The 27,308-nt window shown below is 39.3% G+C and overlaps 1 protein-coding gene across 7 annotated transcripts in view; it reads left to right on the plus strand.

Moving 5' to 3' along the window:
* SH3KBP1 (SH3 domain containing kinase binding protein 1) overlaps window positions 1-27,308 on the plus strand; it is a 233,384-nt gene that overhangs the window by 64,107 nt on the left and 141,969 nt on the right. For 5 of the 7 annotated variants that reach the window (XM_065677327.1, XM_065677328.1, XM_065677329.1 and 2 more), the window contains one exon: window positions 22,220-22,343. In XM_065677327.1, coding sequence (XP_065533399.1) covers window positions 22,220-22,343 — 124 coding nt within the window. Of the gene's footprint in view, window positions 1-402; window positions 471-550; window positions 601-22,219; window positions 22,344-27,308 lie in introns of those variants that run through there. The other 2 variants (XM_065677332.1, XM_065677334.1) reach the window with 2 other exon arrangements.

The raw sequence follows: 27,308 nt of genomic DNA on the forward strand, positions 1-27,308 counted from the left end.
TTGCCAGTAAAGTATGGAGACTCCTACTTCACAGACAGTGGCTCATTTTGGTCCTAGAGAGACCCACTTAGTGCATCATAGAGGAGGGAAGGGGATGGCTTCCCTTTTGCCTGCTACATGTATGTTTGAAGAGCTTTGGCATGGTGGAATAAAAAATTACTCTGCGTATTTTGAAAGGAAGTTAAAAAATGTATGTCCTGGTTTAGGGCTTACATTTCATGTGTTGTATTGCTTAAGCAGCTGGAGAAGGCAACAGCAATTAAATCTAACTGCAAAATCTCTGGTTAAAAATACATGTTTATTTTCCTTTCTTATGCCAATCAAGGTTCCTTTGTATGTGTAGTAGAAGGGATTGTATCACTTCCATTTAGCACAATGATCTTAATTCTCACTTCTTTTAAGCTCATTTTGAAAAGCAGAAGGCTGCCCTGGCTTTAAAATGGCTGTGCACAAGAACTGAAAGTACTCAGGTAACAATTTTGTTTTTGTATAAGGCATTAACAAGGTAGTAATAGGACTGCCAGTGCAATGGACTTTTGGTCTTTTGTAGGTAACCAAAAAAAGTACAGACTACTCGCTTCAAATCAGTGCATGTAGGTGGTAAGTACCATTATCCCTGTATAGAGACCAAGGTTTCTTTAAAATGGAATTTCTGTAGCTGTGCTCTGTTTTGTCTAGTCTTATTTTCAGCACTCAGCAGTAACGGATAGTTGAGAGAACAGTCAGTAGACTCTTCTGAATTAATCTGTCACTGGAGTGTTTCTTGTTACCTCTCAAAATGGGAGTGTGAAACTGCCTTTAAACCTTTTTATTTTTCTGTTTTATATATGATGCTGTATAGCCTGCCAGTTGTGGGCTTCTTGCTTTGAATACTGAAGAAGTGCTTAGTCTATCTGCTTCCAGTGCCCATCTTGCTCATTGTTATAAGCTGTAATTGCAATGGTTGAGTAGATACACATCAGCCTTTCCATTTATTTGTATGAAAATTGGCTTGTGATCTAATCTCCTTGGCTCCTTGCTTCATCTCTTTAGCTCAGGAAAAATCTTTGTGAATTTTTAAAGGAAAGTCTAAGCTCCTCTGCTTTATTCAAATTGCCTGTTTTCTTTGTTAAATTGGGTCTTCCAGTTAAGCTGACTGTCACTTATAATTTAAATATGACAAAGGAGGTGGATTTATTGAATACTGAATTGCATTTAGTTTTATTACCTTGAAAAACTTCAGGACAAACCAAAATTATAGTGATGGTTGGCTGCTACAATCAATAGGGTACAGGAGAAGGACAGTGTAATATCATGTCTGCCTTTTTGATTACATCATATGGTAATCACTGAGCTGATATTGCCCACAACCTACTTTTTAGTAACATGAACTTCTAAAATCATGTAATTTGGGTAGTCAGTTGTTTTCTGGAGCCATGGGACAGGGAGTTAGATTCATATTAACAGTTTGTAGGTACCATTTTACAAATCTGTTCAGAACAGCTGATGCATTTTTGTTGTTGAAGGGAAGAAGTCCTATAGAAAGGAAGACATTACATTGGTGATGCTGTTTTGAAATGTGATAATATGTTAGCATTAGTTTTCCCAAGAGAGTTAACTATTTGTGACTAAGTGTGCGGTATATGCTGATAGAAGAAATGTACAGATTGAAGTAAAAAAAAAAAAGAATGCTGAATTGATAGTGAAGCCTTCTGAACTCCCTGTACCTTTCTTTTTCTCCCCCCCCTCCCCCCAAGTAATTTATTACAGAAATTATCTATACCTCAGTTTAGAGAATACTGTATACGTAATCCTAGGAGAGAAATGGTGTGAATATGCCTCTCTTGCCCATTACAGTACTGGGCTGTAATGGAGTTGAGCTTTCCTGAATTTAGCACTCAGAATCCAGATGTACAAATTTGCAGCTGCCAACTATTTTTTGCAATAAAACATAGGTGCTAATTTTAACTTGCTGCTGTCACACTGTGCTATAACTGCTGTCCTTCAGGAGCAGGGACTCAGTGTCTCAAGAAAGTGACTGTGCAAAGGTAGAGGTGGAACAGTTTATAATTTGTCCTTAGCAATTTGTATCCTTTATGTCATTTTTATATATATTTTATCCATCTGTATTTTGAAATTTCAAATTCATTCCCTTCTCCCTCAAAACTCTGAGTTCATCAGACAATTGTCAATAATGCAATGGGTTTTAGTCTACCAGTGCCTGCTGACTCCTGTGTTCCTGTTGTTCTAGACCCAATGCTTGGTTTGCTTGACTTCTGGCTTTGTTTGAACATGTTTTGTATTTAGCAACCTAATCTATGGACTGACTGAACTTTCAAGGGAAAGAGGGAAGGAGTTTCCTTTTCCACAGCCAAGTCTTTGGCTGGAGCTGATGCCCAGCCTCCTGGATTGTTAATCCCCATTTCAGAGCATCTAGTTAATTTCATTACTTGAGTTGTTTTCCCCACTTCCCCTCCTCTTTAGTCTTACTTGTTACGGGAATAGTGAGTTTCTGTTACAAACTCTTTCACTTTTTCTTCTCAAGTACCACATGTAATTAGGTGCAACTTGTTAGCAAGACCATTGTAGACTTGCCTGGTTATTGTAGGATTTGTATTTCACTTTCAACAGCACAGCCTCCTGTTGTCATAGTGTATACTTACTGGCTGGAAAGGGGCTGTGTGACAAAGGATGAGGAAAAGGCTGATTTACTTAATGCCTTCTTTGCCTCAGTCTTTAATAGTAAGACCAATTGTTTTCCATGTACCCACTGCCCTGAGCTGTAATACAGGGAAGCAGAATGAAGCCCCCATAATCCAAGGGGAAATGGTTAGTGACCTGCTACACCACTTAGGCACACACAGGTCTCTGGGGCTGGATGGGATCCACCCAAGTGTACTGAAAGAGCTGGAAGAAGTGCTCACCAAGTCACTTTCAGCCATGTGTCAGCAGTTCTGGCTAACTGGGAAAGTCCCAGTTGCTTGGAGGTTAGCAAATGTGACACCGTCTACATAAAGGGCAGAAAGCAGATCTGGGGCCTGTCAGCCTGACCGCAGTGCTGGGGATAGTTATAGAGCAGATCATCGTGAGTGCTATCATATGGCACATATAGGGCAACCAGTCCATTAGGCTCAGTCAATATGGAGTTATGAAAGGCAGGTCCTGCTTGACTAACCTGATCTCCTTCTATGGGAAGGTGATGCACTTGGTGGATGAAGGAAGGGCTGTGGATGTTGTCTGCCTACACTTTAGTACAGCTTTTGGCACAGTTTCCCACGGCGTTCTCCTTGAGAAACTGGTTGCTTGTGGCTTGGAGAATTGTACACTGGGTTAAGAACTGTCTGGGTGGCCGAGCCCAAAGAGTGGTGGGGAATGGAGTTAAATCCAGTTGGCAGCCAGTCACAAGTGGTATTCCCCAGGGCTCAGTACTGGGGCTAGTGTTGTTTAAGATCTTTAACCATGATCTGGATGAGGGGATCGAGCGCACTCTCAGTAAGTTTGCAGGTGACACCAAGTTGGGCAGGAGCGTTGATCTGCTGGATAGGAAGGCTCTACACAGGGGTCTGAACAGGCTGGATCTATGGGCTGAGGCCGATTATATGAAGTTCAACAAGGCTTAGTGCTGGGTCCTGCACTGTGGTGCAACAACCCCATGCAACTCTGCAGGTTTGGGAAGACTGGCTGGAAAGCTGCTTGGTGGAAAAGGATGTGGGGTGTTGGTAAACAGCCAGTTGAATATGAGCCAGCTTGTGCCCAGGTGGCCAAGAAGGCCAACAGTATCCTGGCTTGTGTCAGAACTAATATGGGCAGCAGGACTAGGGAAGAGATCATCCCTCTCTACTGGGCACTGGTGGGGCCGCATCTCAAATCCTGTGTTCAATTTTGGGCCTCTCAGTACAAAACACTGAGGTGCTGGAGTGTGTTCAGAGAAGGGCAGTGAAGCTGGTGAAGAGCTTAGAGGACAAGTCTTAAGAGGAGCTGAGGGAACTGGGGGTGTTCAGCCTGGAAAAAAGGAGGCTCAGGGGAGACCTTTTCATTCTCTGCAACTACCTGAAAGGAGGTATTGGTCTCATCTCCCAAGTAACAAGCAATAGGATGAGAGGAAATGGTCTCAGATTTTTCCAGGGGTGGTTTGGATTGGACACTAGGAAAAAATTCTTCATTGAAAAAGTTGTCAAGCATTGGAACAAGCTGCCCAGAGGAGTGGTTGAGTCACTGTCCCTGGAGGTATTTAAAAGATGTTTACATGTAGCCCTTAGGGACATGGTTTAGTGTGGGACTTGACAGTCTTGGGTTAATAGCTGGATCCAACTGAAACGATTCTGTGATTCTATAAAGGTGTCTATAGGACTTTGCTGTAGTCTAAGGAAATTCAGAAAGGCTAGTTTGCATCCTGTTCCAATTGCCAGCTTCTCTGGAAGCTTTCTTGCAGAGTTACTCTAGCTGTGAATTTACAAACAAGTACCTCAACATGCCAGGTAAAATATTAAGTGGTCTCCATTGGATACAAGGGAGCTAGTACCTTGTATGTTACGGTGTTTGGAGGCTTTGTTCCCTCTCTGCTAGACTTGAATCTCGGATCCTTTCATTATTACTACAACAGGCAAAAGTGTCATCTGGTTGTGGTCAGGTACACATGCTCTTGGATTTTGTTTTGTTGTTTTCGCTGATATCTGTATAGTGTAACTCTGGATTTGCTTCCTCTGAATAACAGAAAGACATGTCTAATATGCTTTTCTGCTGTGTAAGTCCTTACAAATACATAAAGCTAACTTTATATATGTAAAGTGATAGGATGAGAACTACCAAGCAGTTTGGGTTTTTTTTTACTGTTAAACCCTGTTGTATCACTGGTTTTTGCCCTTCTCAACTCCTTCAGCCAGGCACTGCTTGGTTGTAGTTACAGGCGATGCTGGTGGTGTCGGCATTGCTACTTCTGCTTCAGAGTAGATCACGCACAAGTGTGGAATTAAGTTCAACATGTTAAAATCTAAATAATCATTTCCGTATTTTGTAGCATTGAAATGGAATAGCTTTTACAAGAAAAATATGTGAGAAAATCTGGGCAACTTTCACAAGTTTCATGACCCAGCTGGATTTCCCAGATTGTCTTATGAGCAATTTGGACAGTATTTCTACTGGTCACTTTCAGATGATGATGATTTTCTAATGTATCCAACAGATATCCATTCAAGCAGTGACTGGGGAATAGGATTGAAAGAATCAGAGTGTTCTTTGTTTAAATAATTGAATAGAAGCATCCACTTAATTGAGAAAGATTAGATTTATTAAATAAAGCTTACAAAATGAAATGGAGTATAAATGAGTTTCACTTGTCTTGCCTTATACTCAAAAGGACTTTGCATATAATATGGCAATTTAGATTTTTTGTTATTTAATACATTGAGCAGTTACACAGTTTAGGTGTTCATTTATGCAAAATAATTTCCAAAGACACTATTCACTGCAGTACAGTGGAGTCTGGAAAATATTTTGTATCAAATAGTCTTCAGGACGTCTTTACTATTAGACATTTCATGGTGTCAAAATAGGGAAAGAAGTTCAAAAAATGAGATGTGAGAAGTGATTGGTGGTAAAATTTAGCTGTGCTCTCCAGAGGGCACTTTAAAAATTGCTGATGTTTAGAAATGTGCTGTGAAGACTAATTCTAATTTTCTGCAGTTTTATTCAGTTAACCTTGTTGCATATGAGATATGTGCATCTGTGTGTTAATTAAGAATGCAAGACACATAGTTACGATAATTCTTGTGATTTAATAGGATTTTCTCCCTTGTTTTAAAAATGTGCTAGAAATTTTGAAGAGCTTGTAAAAGTATTGGAACAAAGATTCTTACTGAAAACAGGTTTAGTGATGATTTTACAATGCTTATTTGAAAAGTATAATTTGTGGCCAACTGCCACGCACTTTGAGTGAATGAAAGTAAGTAACCAATGACAAGGGCAGAATTTATGATTTTGTGGAAAAGGAATAGTATGTTTTTCTAGTTTCAGAAATCTGGACAAATATTTTGAGGTGCTGCTGATCTACCAGGAAACACGAGTAACTAAATGAAAGTCAGTCCTATTTTCTGGCTGTAGAATCATCTTTGTATAGAAAGTAACATTTGAAATAAAAATTCTGAATGGGAAGAACTTTAGAGATAAATAGGACAAATATGTAGATACATATGAGTTCTTGAGAATTGCGTATATGTATCTTTTAAATTGATTTGAATAAAAATACAGAGGGAATTTCGTGTTACTGAAAACTAAACTGCTTTATGTTTCACCTCTGATCAGTGAAACTGTCATGCTGAAGACAGTGTTAGGAGGTACACGAGAGCCTGTGAGAAGAGTAAACTCCAGTGCCATATGATAAAGAAGGGAGAAGGGAGAAGCTGCTGTACTGGATTTTATTACCTTCGTCTTCAGCCTTTTTTTTCCAAACGGTGAATGACTTCCTATTAAACTGTCAATGGTGTTAAGGGGTGCTTGGTTCTGTTTAAGGATTTGTGTATTTAATAAATATTTAAGAATTCAGGAAACATGGAATTGACCAGTACTTGGCCAGTATAGCCCTTATACTCAAGCTTGGATGTTTTTGCCTTTTTTTTTTATGGCTTCTTCCAGTTATTATTGCGCATGTATTTGAGTGGGTCAGGGCACAGTGAACGCAAAATAAAGCTTGTCTAGCTGAGGAAGTGTGTGACTTTTTAAAAGCATTATTAAGTAATAAGGATAAACATGATTTTTAAGCATTTAATGTGCTTTATAATTGTTGGTTTGGGAGCTTCGTGTAGCTGATAGAATTGCAAGCCTTAGCAGATTGACTAGTAATTACCAAACATGTTTGATCATACCAGTTACCTCCCTCCCCTCTTCATAGATGGTTCTTGTCCCAGCACTTCAGCTGTTCAGTGGGCTCATGTGACTCTTGTCACTGTTCACACCCTGTTCAGTACTCCAGAAAAAATGAAGTCCAAAGCAAACAGACTCTTTCCTCATGCCCTGTAGTCTTTGCCAACTGGAATTTAGTGATCGCATAGATGGTAGATAATGAATCACAGAATCACAGAATCACAGAATCCCAAGGGTTGGAAGGGACCTAAAAAGATCATCTAGTCCAACCCCCCTGCAAGAGCAGGGTAACCTACAGTACATCACACAGGAACTTGTCCAGGCGGGCCTTGAATATCTCCAGTGTAGGAGACTCCACAACCCCCCTGGGCAACCTGTTCCAGTGCTCTGTCACTCTTACAGTAAAGAAGTTCTTCCTGATGTTAACGTGGAACTTCCTATGCTCCAGTTTACACCCATTGCCCCTTGTCCTATCACTGGATATCACTGAAAAAAGCCTAGCTCCATCATCCTGACACCTACCCTTTACATATTTGTAAACATTGATGAGGTCACCCCTCAGTCTCCTCTTCTCCAAGCTAAAGAGACCCAGCTCCCTCAGCCTGTCCTCATACGGGAGATGTTCCACTCCCTTAATCATCTTTGTGGCTCTGCGCTGGACTCCTTCAAGCAATTCCCTGTCCTTCTTGAATTGAGGGGCCCAGAACTGGACACAATATTCCAGATGCGGCCTCACCAAGGCTGAGTAGAGGGGGAGGAGAACCTCTCTTGACCTACTAACCACTCCCTTTCTAATGCACCCTAAGATGCCATTTGCCTTCTTGGCCACAAGAGCACATTGCTGGCTCATGGTCATCCTCCTATCCACCAGGACCCCCAGGTCCCTTTCCCCTTCACTATTTTCCAGCAGGTCAACCCCCAACCTGTACTGGTACATGGGGTTGTTCTTCCCCAGATGCAAGACTCTACACTTGCCCTTGTTAAATTTCATCAAGTTTCTCCCAAAATACGTGTTGAAAATGCCTAAGTCTGAAACTACCTGTAAATACTTACAAACCCAATGAAGCAGTTACTGACTGTGCAAAACTCACATGGTGGAGGGACAGAAGAGATATGAAAGGTGGCCAGAAGCAAAATGTAGGATCAGCCAATTCTCTTTAAGGGACTGAATGCTAGATGGAGATATTGTTATAGGCATGTATCAGTTTCATCTCCTTAAATGGGTACTGGCTATATAGCATGCCTAAATTTGTTTTTATCACTAGCATGTCTGTTCTACTGGGATACTGCCTGCCTCTCAGATCTTTACATTTACCACAGCTTACAGGGTAGTGAATGTCAGCTTTGCACCCAAGCATATTACATGTATGTTTCATGTTACAGTGCAAACACATCCAAACCAGTTTGTGTAGCATCTTTATGATTGCCTGTCCACCTCCACAGTTCTGTGTGGGATTTCCTTTCAGCTGTGAAAGCTTCTTACCAGGCCCTTAGATCTGATGATTACTGCTTGCTTGCTCTGCATTCACATTCCTCTTTCTTTTGTAGGACATCCTCAATAGGCCTTGTAAAGTCATATATTGGAATTAAAAGGGATCACTTCTTCTTTTATGCTTTCAGTGTAGTATGATATGCATTTATCCCTGTTTCCTTTTCAGAGATCTCTGTACCAAGTCCACCACTCCTTTGAATTCTGGGAAGTGTCCAGCATAGGCCTTGTCTAGAGTGGTTAATGGCTTTTCTGAAGTAGTCTGTTAGTTGATTTGTGCTTATAAGTATGCTGTTAACAAAGTAGAGCATACCTGTGGTTTTTTTGGGGTTATTTTAACTACTGTTGTGCCGGTTCTCCTAATTAACCTTTATATTTTTCAATATTCCCCCATTTAGCCTGGATTATAGAGGGAGAGGAACAGTGCATTTGCTGTGTGAGAAGTGCTGACAGGCTTTGGGTCTTGTTTTTCCTGAGGAATGGGATTTTTAGATACATCTCATTCACTACACATTTCTTAAACCACAACATGTTAAGTTTCTTTTACTGACGATGACCTTCTAGGGCCCTCTTCCACAAATAAATGAGATTTTCCTTTTCTTTATAGTTTCCCATATAGGAACAGTTGGAACAATACCACTCAGTTATGAGTGGTGCACTGAATGTGAATTGTAATTTGAAGTGGCTATTGCAGCACTTGTGGCATAAATATTTGCTCCTTCCTACTTTTTTTTTAATAATCAGACAAGTTTTAATAGACTATCAAAATTAAGTTGGTTTTGCACTTCTTTCAGGTGCTTGAAAGTACAATGAATTCTAATACAAGTTTGTAGGATCTGCCAGTTCTCTCCAGATACAGTTAGAAGAGGAGAACAGTAAGGAGGGTGGTTTCATGACGTGTAACAGTTACATCTTCAAATGCCAGTGATTCTGTATTTTCATTAATCTTTATGTAGTGTGATTGGGTGATTTTTGCTATTGCTTGTCGACAGCCAGCCACTTCATTCCTCATCAATTATTATGATGTAACATAAGACTTGAGTGTTACGAGGTTTTGTGTTATTTCCAAGGGGCAGAGGAAGTTATCCTCACTTCAAATGCCTAAAAATTTTACTATATGACGATGCCTGTTAAAATCAGTAGGACTACCTCTGTGTATAGCGTACTTCTTCACCTGGAGTAAACATGCCAAGAAGGGCTCCCAGTGAAGGAAAAAAAAGGAACCATGTGGTTTCTGCTCTGAGGTGTCGAAGTTAATATTGTAAAGGTAAATAAACCACCCTTTACTTTCAGTAAAGAAGTCTAAATCCAATTGCATCTGGGATATCCTGTAATTTCTAGAAGCTGTCAGTATCTAGGAGGAGGAGTGGTGGTTCTTGCCTTTTCAATAAGAAACACAGTTTGAGGACAGGATGGCTAGAGAACCCTCTTGTGAATTGCCTGGAAAAAAAAAAACCCTACTCAGCTTTGTCTGCAAGTTCTTGATTTCAGGCTTTGTTACAAGTGAAAAGCTACTCCCTTCTGCTAAATGAGATTCCTCCCTATTTTTTTTTTCAAGAGATGTTTGTATTTATATTCATTATCCAATGATTTTTCTGATGGCTTATTTTTTCTGATTTGTGTTTTGCATACACACACATATATCTTCAAACTTCCCTTTCCCCTCAGCATAACTATATAGTTAGTACTTCCTTTTTGCCTCTCACTTATTTACAAAGCTGGAGTTTTAATGGCAGTGAGGTTTTAATGGCAGTGAGCCTCGTGCATACTGGTACCACATGTCATGTTGGGAAACACCATAAAATGGCTGCCTCTGCTTGGAAGGAGACTTATCCAAAAAAAGATCATACTTTCTCATGCAACTCATCCTATCTTTCTTATCTATAAACAGGAGTCCTGCTGAGTGTGCTAGGCAGATACACATCAGTTTTTATCATGTGGACTTGACCATAGTCTGTCCTCTACTTTTTTTTTCTTTAATACAAGCCAGTGAGTCTGTGTGGCTCTGATATCCGTGAAAGTTTGTGTAAAGTTTAATGCTGGCTGCATAAACACTAGGTTGGGAAACTGCAAATGTAGTTTCAGTATGTGTAACTTCAAAGGTAACATGCCAATCTCTTTTGCAAACATTGAGTAATTATGGGATTGAGTAATTTGAGGTGGGGATCGTGGTCACCAAATCTTCTCCTATCTAAGATGCTAGGCTTCACCTTTCCTGCAAACTCTCTCAGGCAGTTGTAGCACTCATCACACCTCTTGTAGTCTTGAGCAACACTCTGCTGTTCTGGATCAGTGTTGAGCATCGTTGTTTGCATTCTTGCTGTCTCTTTTCTCCTGGATAAGACCAAAGTGATGGAGGCTGTTCTGCTTGAATAGATTGACTCATCCATTTCCTTTTGCCTGTTTGTTCCTTTTTCATAGCTGTAAATGAGCAGACAGAACATACGAAGGGTCTAGAGGTTCTACTGTGAAAAACTTTGTCCACAGACTTCCACACTACTAAAACAGTGGTCTGAAGTATAGAGGACAGTCACTGCATTACTCTATGTCAGCCAGGGAATTTTTGAGACCCCCTTGTTTAAGGTTGGGGTCAATTTTCCCAGCTCTTAAGACTTTATGAATAGGGCTATCTTTTCTAAATACCAAGTCTTTAGGATTAAGTCTAATGCCTCCAAAGAAACATGTGACCTACTTTTTATAAAGGGATATTCATGCATGGTTATGGGACATCTTTTAATGGGTATTTTTAAAATTCTTGCTCTGGATCTTTTCAGTTTCTTCATTTTTATTTCCCGCCCCATTCCCCCCCCCCCCCCGGAAAATGATGTCTTCAACCTTGGGAGCAAACTTTTGCATACCAGGCATACTGGAAGGAGAACCACCACTGCAGATGAGCATACCAGAGCATGCTAGGACTCAGAAGGCTTTACTAGATGAAAAGGAACTCATAAGGTGTATGGCCACACTCCAAACTTCCATGAATTAACCTGTACATGCTGTAATGTTTACTGGAAGGAAGGTCAGATTAAGAAGAAAAATAATTAAATAACAAATTTTGTTTGACAGCTGCAAAGGTTGTAAGACTCGAGGAATGTGGCTGTCTGAAGTGCTGAGGAACTGCCTCTGCCATCAGTTCCCTCTTGAAATTGTTGATGGTTAGCACCAGGAAAAACTGGACTCATAATACATTTTCTTGTGAAGCTGTGGCAGGTGGATGCCAGCAATATTTATGAAGAGATCGCTAGCCCTAAACTGTCAGACTGCAGAAGGATGAGTGTTAAATTCTAATCTCTGATTTACAAGTCTGGCAGGACTTCCTATTCACATGGTATGTGATTTGAATAATGATGTGTCTCCTCCTCATCTCATTAACCCTGGTTTAATCCAGGATCTTAGTTCATTAATGCCTGCTAGCTTTTATACAACTGGATACACAAACAAGCAAAACCCTAAAGATCCTGTAAAACTGTAACCATCTTTCCAGCAAAATATTTTCATGAGCCCTTTTTTGTTCCCGAAAAAGTATTAGCTTATTTGGGAGGATTCTTTTAAAGTACTGATGCATCTTCAGGAATCTCAATATTAATTTTATATGTGGTGAAATTACACAACACTTGCCCTGCCTGCACTGGTTCAGTGGACCTGTCTGCATAACCTTTATAACTGTATGCTGCAGAGGACTGAGTAATTGGGTTGATACAACAGAGTAGCATATATTTGAAGACAGGCCTAATCAAAGAACAACAGGAATTTCTGTCATTTGCCCAAACTTTTTCACAGCACAGTTCTTCATTCTGTAATGTAGAATATGTGATTAAAGACTTCTTATAGGAATTGTTAAAATTTTCCCCAGTTTGCTAATTGAGAAGAAAAATGTCTGTTTGGACAATCACCAGGGTTTTTGTAGGTGTGGCTGAAATAAAAATACTGAAATTCTGTGCAGCTCTATTTTCTGTAGTTTGTATGTTTTATGTAGCACAGTGACTTTCAGGTTTTTGTTTTGTTTCTTTTTCACTATACAGCATATCATTTAGAGAAGATAAATTGTTTAATAAAAAAATTCTTCCATATGATTTTAAACAGAGAATGCAAAGCACTGAACGATTCAGTTAATGTTTTCATTAGAAAACACTGCTGTTAAGGATCATCTGGTGTGTGATAGGATTTGTCTCTGTCTGAACCTGTGTGATAGAGATAGTTTATCTTGTTATCTAGCACATTACAATTTGTGATAATGTCTCCTGTTGCTTTTTTTTTCTAAGAATGTATGTTTTCCCTTTCTGTGTTGCTCATCTACTTCAAATTGTATTGTTGTGAGAAGATGCAAACCTGAAAATTCATGGATTCAAGTAATTTCTTGTATATCTTACCTACTTTGCTTTACATGGTAATATGCACAAGGCTTTTTATATTGACAGCAGAAATATTTCTACTACATGAAATACCCATTTATTGCCTAAAAAATTACCTCTAAAAATGTAGTCTGTTACACTGGACTTTTTTAATATGGCCAGGTGCCTGCAGGGGAAAACTCTGATGTATCCCACTCTGTTTAAAGGAACAAGGAATGATACTGTACTTTTAAGTAAAGCAATAATGCTTCTAATAGTTGGATGAAAATGGAGGCTTTGTGAGAAGAAACTTCATTCTATTAAAAAATTAAATAGTTTAAATAGTTTCACTCTGCTGGATCTGAACTGAGGGGAAGCTGGCAGAGAAGCAGGTTTTGTGCATCCCTGCAGCACCTTGCCACAGTACTTGCAGATGCAGGGAGGAGCATGTATATGTTTCTGAGCACCCAAACAGATGTGTACACATGTGTTGAGACTGTTGGGCAACTAAAACCTATATGGATTGTACTGTACTGTTGTCAAGGATGGATGAAGGGCAGGAGATCCAGCTGATGAAAGTCTGGGTGGCCATCCATTGTCATGAAGGTTATGGAGGTGAGAGAGGAGAAGGAGGGCACCAGTTAAAGATGCTAGTTGCCAGTCATCTTTTCCATGGCAATCCCTGCCTAATGCTCTGAACCCTGCTATTTACATACATTGCTAAATATGTAAAGCAGAACAAATTCTCAGCCCCAGATTAAAACTGGGAAGGAGTGTGTGCTGCAGGGGTTCACTGGCAGGTGATAGCAGACAATTTGATGGCAGAATAGAATAAAGAGGTCACTTCCAGTTCACCTGCAGGTTACAAAATCTGCTGCAGCCATACAATGTGATTCTCAGTAAGGTTTCAGAAACGCAGAGCCCGTATCAGCACTGCAGTTTGTACACCTCAGTTTCCAGAGTCTCTAGGTCACCATCTTGCCAAGTGCTTTGTGCGTGGCAGGGGTGAGGCTCTGTGTCCCTGTTCTGATATCAAGGGGACAAATTCTGTTTTCCTTACCTCTTGAATAAATTTATAACATGCTTCTGTTTCTGTACTTCTCACCTACATGGGAAAACTGCACATAAAGATCCACAAATTTACTTGCCATCTTTCAAAGGCTTCCTTAAAAATGTCTTGTCATAGCACTTAACAAAATGCTGCTAAGTGCTTATGTACCTGGCCCATGCTTGTCACTTCTGCTTCTTCATGCTTCCTGACATCTGCTGTTTCTGTTAATCAGTTGTACTTTTTTTTACACCTAGATTGTAACATTTCAAAGAGAGATACTGTTATTATTTTTTTTTTTCCTGCCACCACAGTGTGGGATCCGTATGTAGATGCTGTTAGAGTACTTGTTAGGTGATCAGGAACAGAGAGCATCAGACCTGGACTACTCTTCTCAGTATGCCAGTGTTGGGGTCAGTGTGAATAAGTGGCTGGGAATGGCATCTAGCACACAGCCTGGCATCTTTTTCCTATTTGCCTTTTTTATTGCTCCAATTATAATTTTCAGCCTTGGTCCATCAAGTCCATTAAGATGTAATGAGTTGCTTGTCCTCGTGGCAGCGAAGCTAATCACTGCTGTAACCAAGCACATCTCGAAACCACAATGAGCAGAGAGTGTATTCTTTTTTTCCTCCTGACTTTCTCTGATACAATTGGTGTTACATATGTAGTACACATTTTTTCTCACTGTTGTATTGCTTGTTTCTCATAGGCTCTCTTTTTCCTTTACCATTTCTTTTATTACTTTATTTTTGGTAATTTTTAAAAAAATCCTAAATGGTAAAGTTAAATATGTCTCCTTTTGAACTGAAGAATGAAGTTTGATTGCTAAGGACACAGAATAAGGAGGTTTTCTTGATCTGAATAGATGCAGGAAACACACTAATTTTCATATAAAAACAGAGCTGAAAGATTCCATAGACTTAACAAATATGAGTTATGTTAATTTTATTATAATCCATGCACTCAGCCTTCTAAAAGGACAAAACTTTTGCCATATTCAAGAATGCGTGTCCTATCAGAAGTTCTTTTATTATCAGAAGGATATAGAAAAGGTACAAGATAAACCAAAGCTGTATCAAAAAAGGAAGAATGTGAAAATTCTTTAAAAGAGGAGCTTTAGTTTACTGTAGCTTACTGGGTGTTGGTGTGTAGGAGAGGAGCAAAGGAATTCAGGTGTGGCAGTGTGGCTTCATAGCATGGGCATCTCAGGCTGGTGTACACAAGGAATGCTTAGACATGGATATCACAGAGTAGTTGCCAGCAGTTTAAGCAGCAGCCGGTTCACTGTGACTCTAGTGGCACAGTATTTATGCAGTTAGTGTAGAATACACTGGATGTAGGTGTTAATTTTCTTTCAGAGCAACTGTTGTTTTGTCATTTCATAGTAATTTTGTTTGTTGCAAATTGTTTGCAATAAATCCAAACTACTCAATTTTCACATAGATGTTTTCATGTGACCTACTACATTGCCCCAGATATCTGAGGTGTTGCCTCTACATTAAGTTTATAAATAAAATCAGTAATAAAAAGAATATTTAAATGCTGCAAGAACAATGCACAGGACAGATAGGCTGTAGAAGCCTTTTTTTGTGGCTCTGTAATGAGTTTGTGATTGTACAGGCTAAGTCAAGATGCAGATGTTAAATAGCTGAGCAGCATCCTGACAGGAAGCTTTACAGTGTTTTTGTAAGGCCTTCCATATGAGATGCAAAGGCAGCACTGCGGCTTACCTGAGCAGCCATGCAAGCAGCACTTCTCACTCTATCTGGATGGCATTCAAGAGTTTATTTGCAGTGGGAGAGAGCAAACCAGAAGATTGCATCTGTTCTGTGTAACACAAGAAGAAAAAAAATAAGGGTAAGGCACATTGGAGCCTTTATCCTTAACATGCTTTCTTCTGCATACTCCTGCTGTTACTGCTGGAATAGATATGCTGTTCAGCATGTAAAACTTGGTGAACGAATAGTGCTTTTCTCTATCAAGCTGTAAATCAGATAGAAGTCATGTGAGCCACAGAAATAGACATGATTTTGAAGGCTAGAGACAGAAACCGAAGAACTCTTTTGAGAGAGGCTTAGGAGGCTCTGGTTTAAAAATAACCCCAGAACTAGATAGTACTAGCACAAACCAGGAGGTAACCCTATTTTTTTATTTATTTTTTTTTTTTTTCAGTGATTAGGTCACATGCCTGACATGCAGCTGGGAACATGTTTCCTATAAACTTGGGATAATCAAGACAGTGAAAGAGGAGAGAGGATGTAGATAGAATCTTGCAGTTGTGAAACAAGAGCGTAACTTTGTCATGAGCTCCGATGATGTGTGCAGTAGCAGTATGGGATCCATCTAGCTGTTAGAAACTGAGGGATCACTTTGTCACTTCTGGGGAAGCACACTCTCCAAGCTGTCCTTCCCTCCCTACTTGGTGACAGCCAGTGATTGTCTCTTGTGACCAGCTCATGGAGAGCTCTCACTCTTGATCATGGTGCTTGAAGGTCCCACATTCTGCCTCCGTGTCTTGGGAGCTGGTATTGCCCTAGAAAGGAGAAGCCAAAGACTAGTGAATCTCAAATGATGCAGAAGCCAGGAAAAGAAAAGCTAGGTGGTTTCTCTTTTGTCTCTGAAACATTATTCCTCTTTTTATGGAGTTTAAGGCTAGTGCTATGAAGGCATACTGGATTTTAGTGTTGCCACCATCTTTCTGGTTGAAAATAATTTTCACACTGATGCTAGTTCAGTTGCTGGAAGGTTTGTTCCAACCTCACTGCCAGATACGTTGTTTATTTTACAGCAGAACTACGAGAGTCTTAACAGTATGAGAGTTGCATTTATATCTAAGCATACTTATAATTATTCAATAACTCTTAACTAGTTTGAGTGAAAATGTCACAGGAAATGACTCAGGAGGGCTAAATATTGCATTGAGGGACTCTGCAGCAGAGTTACATTTTGAGGTTTTAATATAAATGGGTAATTGAATTCATATATTGTTTAGAGTTGCAGGCATCATTTGCAGGAAATCATGGTGGTAAATGGAAGCCATAGATAAATCACCTTGTACTCTGGCAGTGATTTTTCTCATAATTTTTCATGGCTCCCAATAACTACGAGGAATGAAGTGTTGGCTGGAGCGTTTCATATGCGCAGCAACACAGAATAGTATTTAATTGCATTTGTAGTCGTAGAATGGGTTGCAGCAATTTCCTCAGATGTTTTCAGCTGAGTTTCCTGGAAAGGTCAGAACTGCCAGAGTGAAAAAATCTTGACGCTTTGCTGTAGTGAAAATGGCAGCAGTTCTTTTACTTTCCTTTAGACTTGGTAACAGATACTAGCTGTAACTTTTGCGGCTGACCTAACTCAAGCATTTGCTGTAAATTAAAGGAAGCTCTTTGATAGATGAGCAGAAGCTTCAGCACGTAGTCTGATAGTATAGACTTTTTCGTTGAAAGGTAATAAATGATGAAATTCAAAACAAAGCTAGGTCTTGCAAGCAACAGTAGGAAAATGGCAGATGAGCCGAAGACTTTTCTCTTTCGTAACCATTAACCACTCTTTATCTCTTTCCAGCTTGACAAGGCATGTGTCATGTCAATGAATAACAGGTTTTGCCTTAAAAAAATGAAAGATGCTGAATTTCTAGATTTTATAGGTTGACATAGCCATTTAATAGGGCATAGGCACACTTGAATATGTCATATTTCGCTATGCAATGGAGTTTCATTGAGCTATATCACTTGTTAATATTTTGTCACATTGTAAAGCTCACAGGCATGCAGAAAATGTCTTACAGTTTTGTGGCTCATACTGATGTAGGATTGGATTAGAGAAGATCCATATAAAACCAACTGAAGTATTGTTTAGGATTTTGTGTTTCTTTGGAGAAACACTATTTCAAAGTTTGCTAAAAGAAAGTAATCTCTTCATGGTGATTTGGTGGTTGACATCTATGCAGTATGGTTAAAGCCTCATTAAAAAAACCAGCATTTTTTTAGATTATAAAAGAGTATACAAAATGTAAGGGCCTTCTGAGTACTCTAAAATGTACTTGCACCCTATTATATCTTTGAAATCGTTATATTTCATCAAATCGGGCTTAAAGCTTGATGTAAAAATCAGGATTTTTAAAGTTCACAGTGGCTTTTCAGAATTTCTCAGATAGATGATGCCTCTTCTCAGTAATGACTGCTTATACTACTGGAATCACTCTGAAACACACATACACAGGAGGTGGAAGGTGTCTTAAAGTTTGTGGCATCAAAAGGGCCTGGTTTAGATTTAGTGGTTGAAATGTGAGGTTATTTATTTAAGGGCTGGGTTTCTGAGGCATAGCCCCTTGAAAACAATCTGCTAATAACCTGCAATTATCTTTGCGTGGGCTAGGAAAAAATGCATTGTTTTGATCCATGAAATTTATACCAGGCACTGCCCCAAAATCAAGTATCATATAGTACCAAAGATGAGGTTTAGAGATACTTCTGAAGCTGTTAGCACTGTGAAAGCCTGCCTCTTTCCAGGTAGGTTATGTGGGTGAGACAGCTGCTCATTCTGCAGAAACATCTCAGTACTGGAGGAGTGGTGAGGTGAAGAGCTAAGCACTGCGCTCAGGGGATCCATTTTTGCCCCTTCTCCTAAGGCTATGTGTGGGACTCTGTATGGACACTGTCTTGTGAACTAGGTTCTGGAAAGGGCTCTCTAGGTCACTGGGTCTGGACCAACTTAGTATTAACACAAAGATTCCTAGTGAAAGTGCTCACACTGTCATTGTGTGGAGACTCAACGTGCTGTAGATGTCCTGCAGTACCTGTCCAGTCCCCCTTTGTCCTACTCAGGGGTAGATTGGTCTACAGTGAGTGGTGGTTGTATCTAATCAGGGTGTGAGTGTATTTGCTGTAGTCAAAATATGACCAGAAACCAGTGCAAGAATCCTAGTCAGGAGACACACTGAGGTACTTGCTAGGCAGGCAGCTAATTGCAGGTTGATTTTTTTTTTTTTTCTCCCCAGTGATTTAGAGCAGTATAATGTAATAAAGTCTCTTACCTTTACTGTTTTTCCTCTCTTTTCATACATAAGCTCCTTCTTCAAGAAACAGCACTCCCTGAGCTCACAACTGGATTGTTAGTTTCTGTGCATACTCCTTTAGCGCTTAAATTCAGCTGTTCTTGAACTACTCTTGGCAGATTAGGGATTTCGTGTCCTGAGTGAAAGTTTGCCTTCTACTTCTTTCTGTATTTGGAATTTCTTCTTTAGAAGTAATACCTGCATACTTCAACTTGAAACCAGAATCATAATGAATTTTGTCAGATGCTGGGGAAAGTTCCCAAAAGCCATCTTTAGTATACGTGGGTTTGGAAGGTTATTTGCCTACTCTTTCCTCATGTGGTAGGCTTCTGCTCCATGCAAATCTAGAATGAGTGGGTTATGTTCAGAGATTTCTATAATTATAACTGGTGGAGCACCAGGCTTTTAAGGCCATTATAATTGCATTATTTACCAAATATGCAAGGTAGTGAAATTCAGTGTATTTTTTTTGTGGTGAAATAAAGTGAGCTGACTTGGTATTCCTTTGTGGCCAAAGTCATTTGTGCTTGTTTTCAGGAGCTGAACAAGGCTTCCTCAAAAAGCTCTCAAGAGCAGCAAAGACACCAGTATCATTCCTTTGGAGAGTTGAGGGTACAGTGCTGCTTTCTGTTATAGCTGACAATTTTTACTGCCACTTTTGAAGTTGGAAATAGGACTTAAAAATAAAAATTATTGTACTGTTGTTTCAGAATTGGTGTGTTGAGGATTTAATTGCATTCTGACATAAAGAATGGAAAATAACACGCTAATGACACACAGGAAGCAAGTTCTGACAAGGTGGAGTCTTCTTTGGCTGTGGTCTTGTGGTCCCGTTCACAAGAGTGCTATTTGACTCACAATTTCTTTTTAAATTTTAGATTTTTTTAATACACCATGAGTTTGTCACCTTGCTACAAAGTAAATTTGAAGCTTCAATGCAACAAACTTTGAGGGGACTCATTATGTATTTTCATTTTTAAGACTGAAAAATAATGTACTCATTAGTATGTATTAGTCCACTTTTTAGAAAGTAATACAGCATTTTCTTCTAAATGCATGCAGTGTTCTTAAATTATCACATGGTTCACTTTTATACAAGAACTGTGTGCAGTATTTCTTCTAACAACAGCAGCATCTATCACATGCGTACATTCACCTTTCATACACTTATTCATTCACATTTGTTATTTCAGTTATGATGGCTACTGTGATGAGTTGGATTTTAGATACTTCTACCTGTGTGATGGCTCTACATAGAAAATTAATTGTAGCCTTGGTAGCCAGCAGTTTATAAAACTTTTATCTCTGTTAATGGAATGCTGATACCCAGTAAATGACTTGTGCTGATACAAAAGACACTATTAATGTAGTGTGGCTAATAGTTCAGCTTCGAAATATCAACTGGACTAGGGAAATCTATGGCATTCAGGTTTAAAGTGCATCTTTTAGACTGTGACTTGGAAATTCCTGTCTTGCTTGGTACTGTTCTCAGATAACCTCAGAAACTTCAAATAGAAATTCACTTTCTGTGGTTTAGTGCTCATGTCTGATATGCTGGAAACCTAAGATGTACAGTACTACCTGTGTGTATGGTACAGTGCTGATGGCAGAGGTTACTACTGCACTGGGATGTAGAAGAGGGCAGTGAATGTCTTAAAAGCGAGGAGGAGAGGTAGAGGTTTTTACAAGGACAAGAGTCTGTCCAAAGCCATCGCCTGTCACTGATGCCTGCCCAATTTAGACAATCTCATCAAATCTGCAGATGACACCAAATCGGGGAAGCAGTTGACATACTTGAAGGCAGGGCAGCTGTTCAGAGGGATCCAGGCATGAACCTTATGAATATCAGCAAGGGCAAATACCAGTTTTGTCCCTTGGAATGAGGAATTGCTGGCAGACACACAGGTTGGGGCTTAATGGGTTTGGGAGCAGCTCTGCTGAAGAGAACTTGTGGGTCCTGATGGGCAGCAAGCTAAACATAAGCTAGTTTTGTACTCTGACATCAAACATAGTCAACAACAATCCTGGGCTGCATTAAATAGTCTGCAGATTGAGGGAAGTGATAACACTCCTTTGCCGAGCACCAGTTAGGCCACATCCAGAGTACAGCATTCCATTTTGTGGATGGGATGTGGATTATGTGTAAAAGAAATACATTGATAAATTGGAGTGGGTTCTGTGGCTGAGGGAACTGGAGCACATGCTCTATGAGGAGATACTCGGGGAGGTGGGTTTGTTCAGCCTGGAGAAGAAATTACATGGGGAGGGGAGCCTTCTGATACATACAAGGAGGTTATCAAGAAGACAGAGCCAGGCCCTTCACAGTGGTGCTTGGTGGGGAGGACAGGAGAGAGTAGATGGGACTTGAAAAGAACTTTTCAGGCTGGTTATAAGGAATTTTTTTGTTGCTAGGGTAGTCAAGCAATGGAGCAGATTGTTCATGAGCTTATGTGGTCTCTGCCTTCGAGGTTTTCGGGATCCAACTGGGCAAACAGCTTTGAACAACCTTCTCTAACCCCAGAGGTGGCCCTGCTTTGAGCTGGAGATTGGAGTAGAGAACTGCTGAGCTCCCTCCCAGCTCAAGTGGCTCTGCAGCCTGACCTAGAACAAAGCTTGGAGCCAAAACTGAACTGATTTTTCCCTTATTTTTTGGTATATGGTTGTATGCAAATGCTTTGGCCTCTTCAGTATGTCAGTTACCTGTCTGTAAAATGGAGGTAATGCCTATTTGTTTACCCCAGTGGTGTTTCAAGATGCCAAAGAAATTGATCACCTTAAAAGGCAGTCAGCTGCAAAATGTGTTAGTGTTAGCAATGGTTCTGACAGCAGGCTCTCTATATGCTTCTGCCAATTATGGTAACATTTGTCATATTTTCCTAGTTAATATTTTTCTTCCTGCTGTGGTGGTTGTTTCTGTGGGCTTCTTGACAGAGGGGAAGCAAACTTAGCTGCCTTTACATCAAGAATACTGTACTCAGTTCTGCCCTGTGCGTCAAATGTGCAGCTAAATGATGGTTAAACTGGGAAGCCTCTCTTCCCCCGAGCTTTAGTGATCTTTAGTAAAAGATTTGCAGAGCTGTCCTGTAATTTCAAGCATAAATAAGAAATTAACCTCTTTTAAAAAGGAAAGAATAGTATCCATTAGAAGAGTTACTAAAAATTACTTTCATTTTAGAATCATAGAATAGTTAGGGTTGCAAAGGACCTTAAGATCATCCAGTTCCAAACCCCCTGCCATGGGCAGGGACACCTCTCACTAAACCGTGCCACCCAAGGCTCTGTCCAACCTGGCCATTTTGTGGCATTTTAACTCATAAAGAGTCTTGGAGGTAGTGTTAGAAGAGGCAGAAGTTTTAAGAAATCTTGGGAGCTTGAGATTTAGAATATTCTGTAATACCTTTTTTTAACTGTTTCTTCTTTTTCTTCTCCCTCTCCACCTGCTTTTTCTTCTGCAGGAAATAAAGAAGGACATGAAGAAAGAAAATACTGCCAACAAACCACCAGAGAAGCCTATAAATGAAGTTTCCAATGGAAGCTCTTTACCACTGTCTGAGACAATTATTAGAACCAACAGAAAAGGTATAGTACATGGAAGCTTTAACGCAGATCTGCAGACCTTTAAAAGAACAATATGTAAACCTTTCTTGTTTTCTATAAATAAAGCTATAGTCTGTTTAACTGTAGAGGCATAGCAGGAGTAGTAATAAAAATAAGCTCATTGTCCTTTTAAATTGGCATATGGCTGCATGTATTATGTCCACTCTTTCGACATGAATTTGCACAGACACTCCTTTTTTCTAGAAGAAATCATTCCTAGATACATTTAATTAAGGAAAGCTGTATGAGGGGATTACTAAAGCTTTTTAAAGTAAGGAACTGGCAGCTTGCCTCTGAGGAGGTTTCTGTACAGTGATGTCAGTCCACGTTCATGTATTCACATTCTATCCGGGACAGAGACTGATTACTGACAGAGAGCTTAAAAAAAATAAATAAAAAAATAATACAAAATTCTGAAATCATAAAGCTTAATGCGTTAGTTTCCTGGGGAGTGTCTGTAACTGTCTTCTGTTTCAGACTGGAATGTGTGCTCTTCAGATCTGGCTTGATTCCCAATGCAGATTCCTATGTAGGGTTATGAGTTACTGAAATGAGAGCCTCCAGATCTTCTGTCTCTTTCCCTCACTCTCAGTCCTGCTCTCAGAAACATTAGAACAAAACAAAAAAATTGGCAAAATAAAAGCTGGATTTTCTTTAGGTTATGTTTATACTCCCATTGGTTTGTGGGAGGACAATTGGCTATGTGCAAGAGAGGGACTGTGTTTTTTCCTGGAGAATTCACTGGACAGTTTCTCACTTGCTGCCTTTTACAGAATAATCTCCTGTCGTTAATCATTGCTGTAATGTGATTTCAACTTTGGCATGTCTTCTATACTGTTAGGACTATGCATATGGAAATTTCGTCTTCTGTATTATCAGTGAATATTGCATTTGAGCTGCAGCTTGACCAGAGAGGTCTTAAACCTAAGATTTGCAACTGCAAATAGAGAAGATTTAATAATTTCTGCAAAATGTATGCCTTCCTTTAAAAGGCAAGGGGGAGTAATCTCCACCTCTTTTGCAAGGATTGATGTCCTCTGAAAGAAAAATTGGAAGTAAATCTCAGAAAGCTTTGTCTTTTGACTTTGCAATGTCATCTTGAATCAGGAGATACGTCCAACATTTCTGCTTTGGGTCATAGGTTTTTCAAGCAACAGCAGAATTAAATTACCAAGAATTACTCTCTTTTCATGGCTGCTATACAGAACCGTATGAGTAGTTGGGAAATTACCTAGGGACTAAGACTGTTCCATATTGCTTCAGCTGCTATTTGGAGAAGGCTAATAGCTGCAGCAGATGTGGAGATTTGGTTCAGTCACAAGGGGATAACACTCCTAATATACTTGGAGCGCAGGTTTTCTCCTCTTCCCTCTGGCTCAGAAGCTTTAAAAGTTTCAGGAGATAAGAAAGTTTTTTTTTCTGTCTGTAGCTGGAGTATACAAAACTTCATATTTATTGAACGGAGAGAAGCAAAGACTGACAGGAAGATCTGTAGCTTGAGGAACTGGGTTAGGTTTTGAAATAGCAAAATTTCTTATTAGTATGTTATTGCATTGTATGTCATTGGTGGGGATTGAATATCTCATCGCTGCCTCTGCAAAGTGTCAGGGTTAGTAAATTTTTCATTTTGGCTGCTTCTTCACAGCTGTTTCCATTGCTGCAGAGCAAGCAGTTGCAGTGTGCCATACTTTAGTAGTGTAGCTAAGGATACATAGAGCATACCAAGGCCAATAGAGCTTTCACTCTTTTGTGGGGTAAGTTTGAGCATGGTGACACAGTAGCCTTGCTTAAGTAAGGACAGCTAAGTGAGTAGTTACTGTTGTGTGCAGTAATAGTCTTCTAAGCTGTATGTTTCAACTCTCCTTTTGGAAAGTATTTCAATATTTTACTGAAGAGGGAGTCCTAACTGCCACAGAGAGTATTTTCTTCAAGTGTTCTTGTGCTGCAATTTTTATTAAACCCTCTCTCAATCTCTTTACTGATGATAGAATGTGACCTGACCTGAAAGATGATACTTCCCCCCCCCATTTTTAAGGAAGGGAGAAGGAATGGGATGCATCTAAAGGTCTTTAGATGGTTTGTTTTTTTTACCACTGTTCAGTAGTAAAAATAGTAGGCAATAGTATTTATTTGCTTGGGTAATGTAATGTTGCTGCTTGGAACTTCAGAGCAGGTTCAGTGACGTGGGATTGAAGCATTCTGTGCTGGTGCATTGTTCCTATCGCTGAGATGACAAGTGTTTTTCTACTGCTGTGGTGTTATGTTGCATAGTTTTACTACTTAACTTGGTTGGCCTAATTTAAGTGGCAGCATTTTAACAGGCATTCACATTTTGAGCAGAAGAATCTTGGCCTCTTGGGCTTCTGGCTTGTAGAGAGTTTTTCCTTCAGGAATATTGACAAGTGTCCAGAAGTGGTATTCAAGGAAAATAGCTAAATTATTCCTAAGAAACATCTAAGTAGCTAAGAGGAAAAGAATGGATTTCTGAACAAAAAAGGTATTTAGGATCCAGCTTCATATAATTTTTTGTTCATGCTGATTATTTCTAAGTGCCGTATTATAATAAAATCAGTGTAAATTGAAATGCCTTCTGTGAAAGCTTATTTCATCAAATAAGTGATGAATATTACTACTTTAGGTTACAGATGTAATGCAGGAACAATTTACAGTTGGTGTAATGCCACTGGTAGTAGCCTACCTGGGTTAGTACTGCCATTGCATAGTGAGGGTGGCAACTGATTGTGTTATTAATTTCTGTAGGTCACCATCTGTGAATCATTCAGGTTTTTGTTAGAAAGACCAGGAGAAAATGGAAGGATTTGACTTTTGTCAGCTTTCCACTGGGGGCAGTAAAAATGGAACATTTCCAATCCTTTAATGTTTCTTACCGACCACAAATACTAGTGACCTAATGGAAATAAATGGTAGAAATGACTGCTGTGGTGGGCATAATTTAGGAAACTTTTACACTTGGCCTTGATGTATTTGTGAGAGTTAGTATTTGTAGGTATTTCCTCTCTTTACAGGATAGAAAGTATGATCTAGAAGTTAGGCTACACCTAAGAAATAATGGGTTTATTTTCTAGTTCTGTCACAAAGTTGCTGTGTAACTCCTGCTAAATCACTTAAGCTGCTGGCCAAAGTACCACACTTTAATTTCCAAGATCAGGTATCTTAATCTTAATATGTATTGATTTTTCAGATAGGCAGAGGGATTTTTTTTTTTCCTGGTTTATTGCTGTGGCATATCCATATTTATTCATAACCTCCAGGTATTTCAGGTATGTCTTCGTCAGGCTGCTTATTGGCAAAACCTGAGTTTATACATGCCTCATAAAGATGCTGAGATCCATTATAGCATGGTAGCCATGGCAATTAACATCAAGGAAACTCAGTGTTTTATTATAGCATTCTAGTGAGTTCATGCTTCACCTCCAAGAAGCTCAAAAAAGGACCATTTTCTTGAGTGTAGAGGTGGGGTTAAGGACATGTAAAGTCCTTATGTGTTCCCTGACAGTTCCTGGGGCTGCAGCAGCAATAGTCTAGGCTCTAATATGCTTGACTTGCTGCTGCATTATCAGTCGGTCTAGGGAAAAAGGCTCTGGCGCTGAACGACCTGTCTGAAGCTGTGTGAATGTCAGCTATGGTTGGCTTGTATAGCTATTGACAGAATCAGGGAGGGATCATTCTTTTGCTTTTTCCTGCAGTTGATATGCCAAGAAAACTCTTTCAATGCCAGGTGTAGGTCTTTTAGTGTATCTTTTCACTGCTCCAGAATTTTTAGTTGTCATATAGAACTATTGTTCTAAAACTTCTGAAAGCTGACTTAAAGTAAAATTTCTTTTTTCTATTTACAATTGGCATTGTTGCACCCTAGTAGTAAAAGGTTGGGAAGCCTTTTCTTCCCTGAGAACATTTTCAGGCTGTTTGGAAAAACCCAAAATTGTCGCTATTGTTACTATTATCCAAGAAACGTTAGAAAATTAGTTGGGTCTCAGAACAGGAAAACACTGTAAGATATTTATTTTTTTATTTTCATAGATGTTTTTCCAACATGGTGAAATTCCATTTTTTCCAAGTTAACTTCAGAATCTAAAACCAATCTGAACTTGTGCAACTGTTCCATATGTGTCATAAATTCAGTACAATCTTTATACAGGTATAAAGAAATTACATGCAAAGAGCTTAGCTGTTAAATGGTTATGGCTTATTTTAGGATATTTTTTTCTCTGAATTTTGAGTATTGTATTTTGAAATATCCTATTCATTGTGCTATTTTATGTGTCTGGGAATAGGAGCCTACTTGCAAAGGCCAAATTGCAAAACTGGAGTTGACAGGCTGTATTTTATAAGTAAACTAACAACAATCATTATACAAATAAACATATTTGAGGAAAAGATATATTGCCTTGCCAGATGTGTTTATTTTATATAAACTGTAAAGGCAGTCTGCACTGGGGTTGTTCAGGCCAGCAAATCTAACAGCTCATTGTGTGTTACATGTTCTTAATCAGAGCCAAACACTGAAAGCAAAGAAAGTTTTTTTCTAGTTCTCTTGAGAATTATTTTTTTTACCTTTCACACTACATTTAAATAATAATGAGAACTTGCATCCTACCCTAAAAGGGAAAGGTTTGTGAAAGTAGATTTAATGATATAATAGGTTTATGTTATGAATAATTAACAAGTTTAGTATATACAAACCTGAGATTTAAGTCTATTTTTGTAAATTAGAGAAATAGTAAAAGCATTTTGCAGGAATGTGATGCATTGTTGAGTAGCTTCATTATGATCTGGATACAAAAAGACACCGTATTTATTACTGGGATGAGCGATGGCGACTCAGTGTATGAGTTGTGTCAACTCTGAGCTTTATATTAAGTGATGTATGTAAGCTATGATTCTGGTCACATTTTTCAACAGAAAGGCAAACCCCAAAATCTCCTT

The sequence above is a fragment of the Lathamus discolor genome, chromosome 4, assembly GCF_037157495.1.
Source record: "Lathamus discolor isolate bLatDis1 chromosome 4, bLatDis1.hap1, whole genome shotgun sequence".
Classification (NCBI taxonomy): domain Eukaryota; kingdom Metazoa; phylum Chordata; class Aves; order Psittaciformes; family Psittacidae; genus Lathamus; species Lathamus discolor.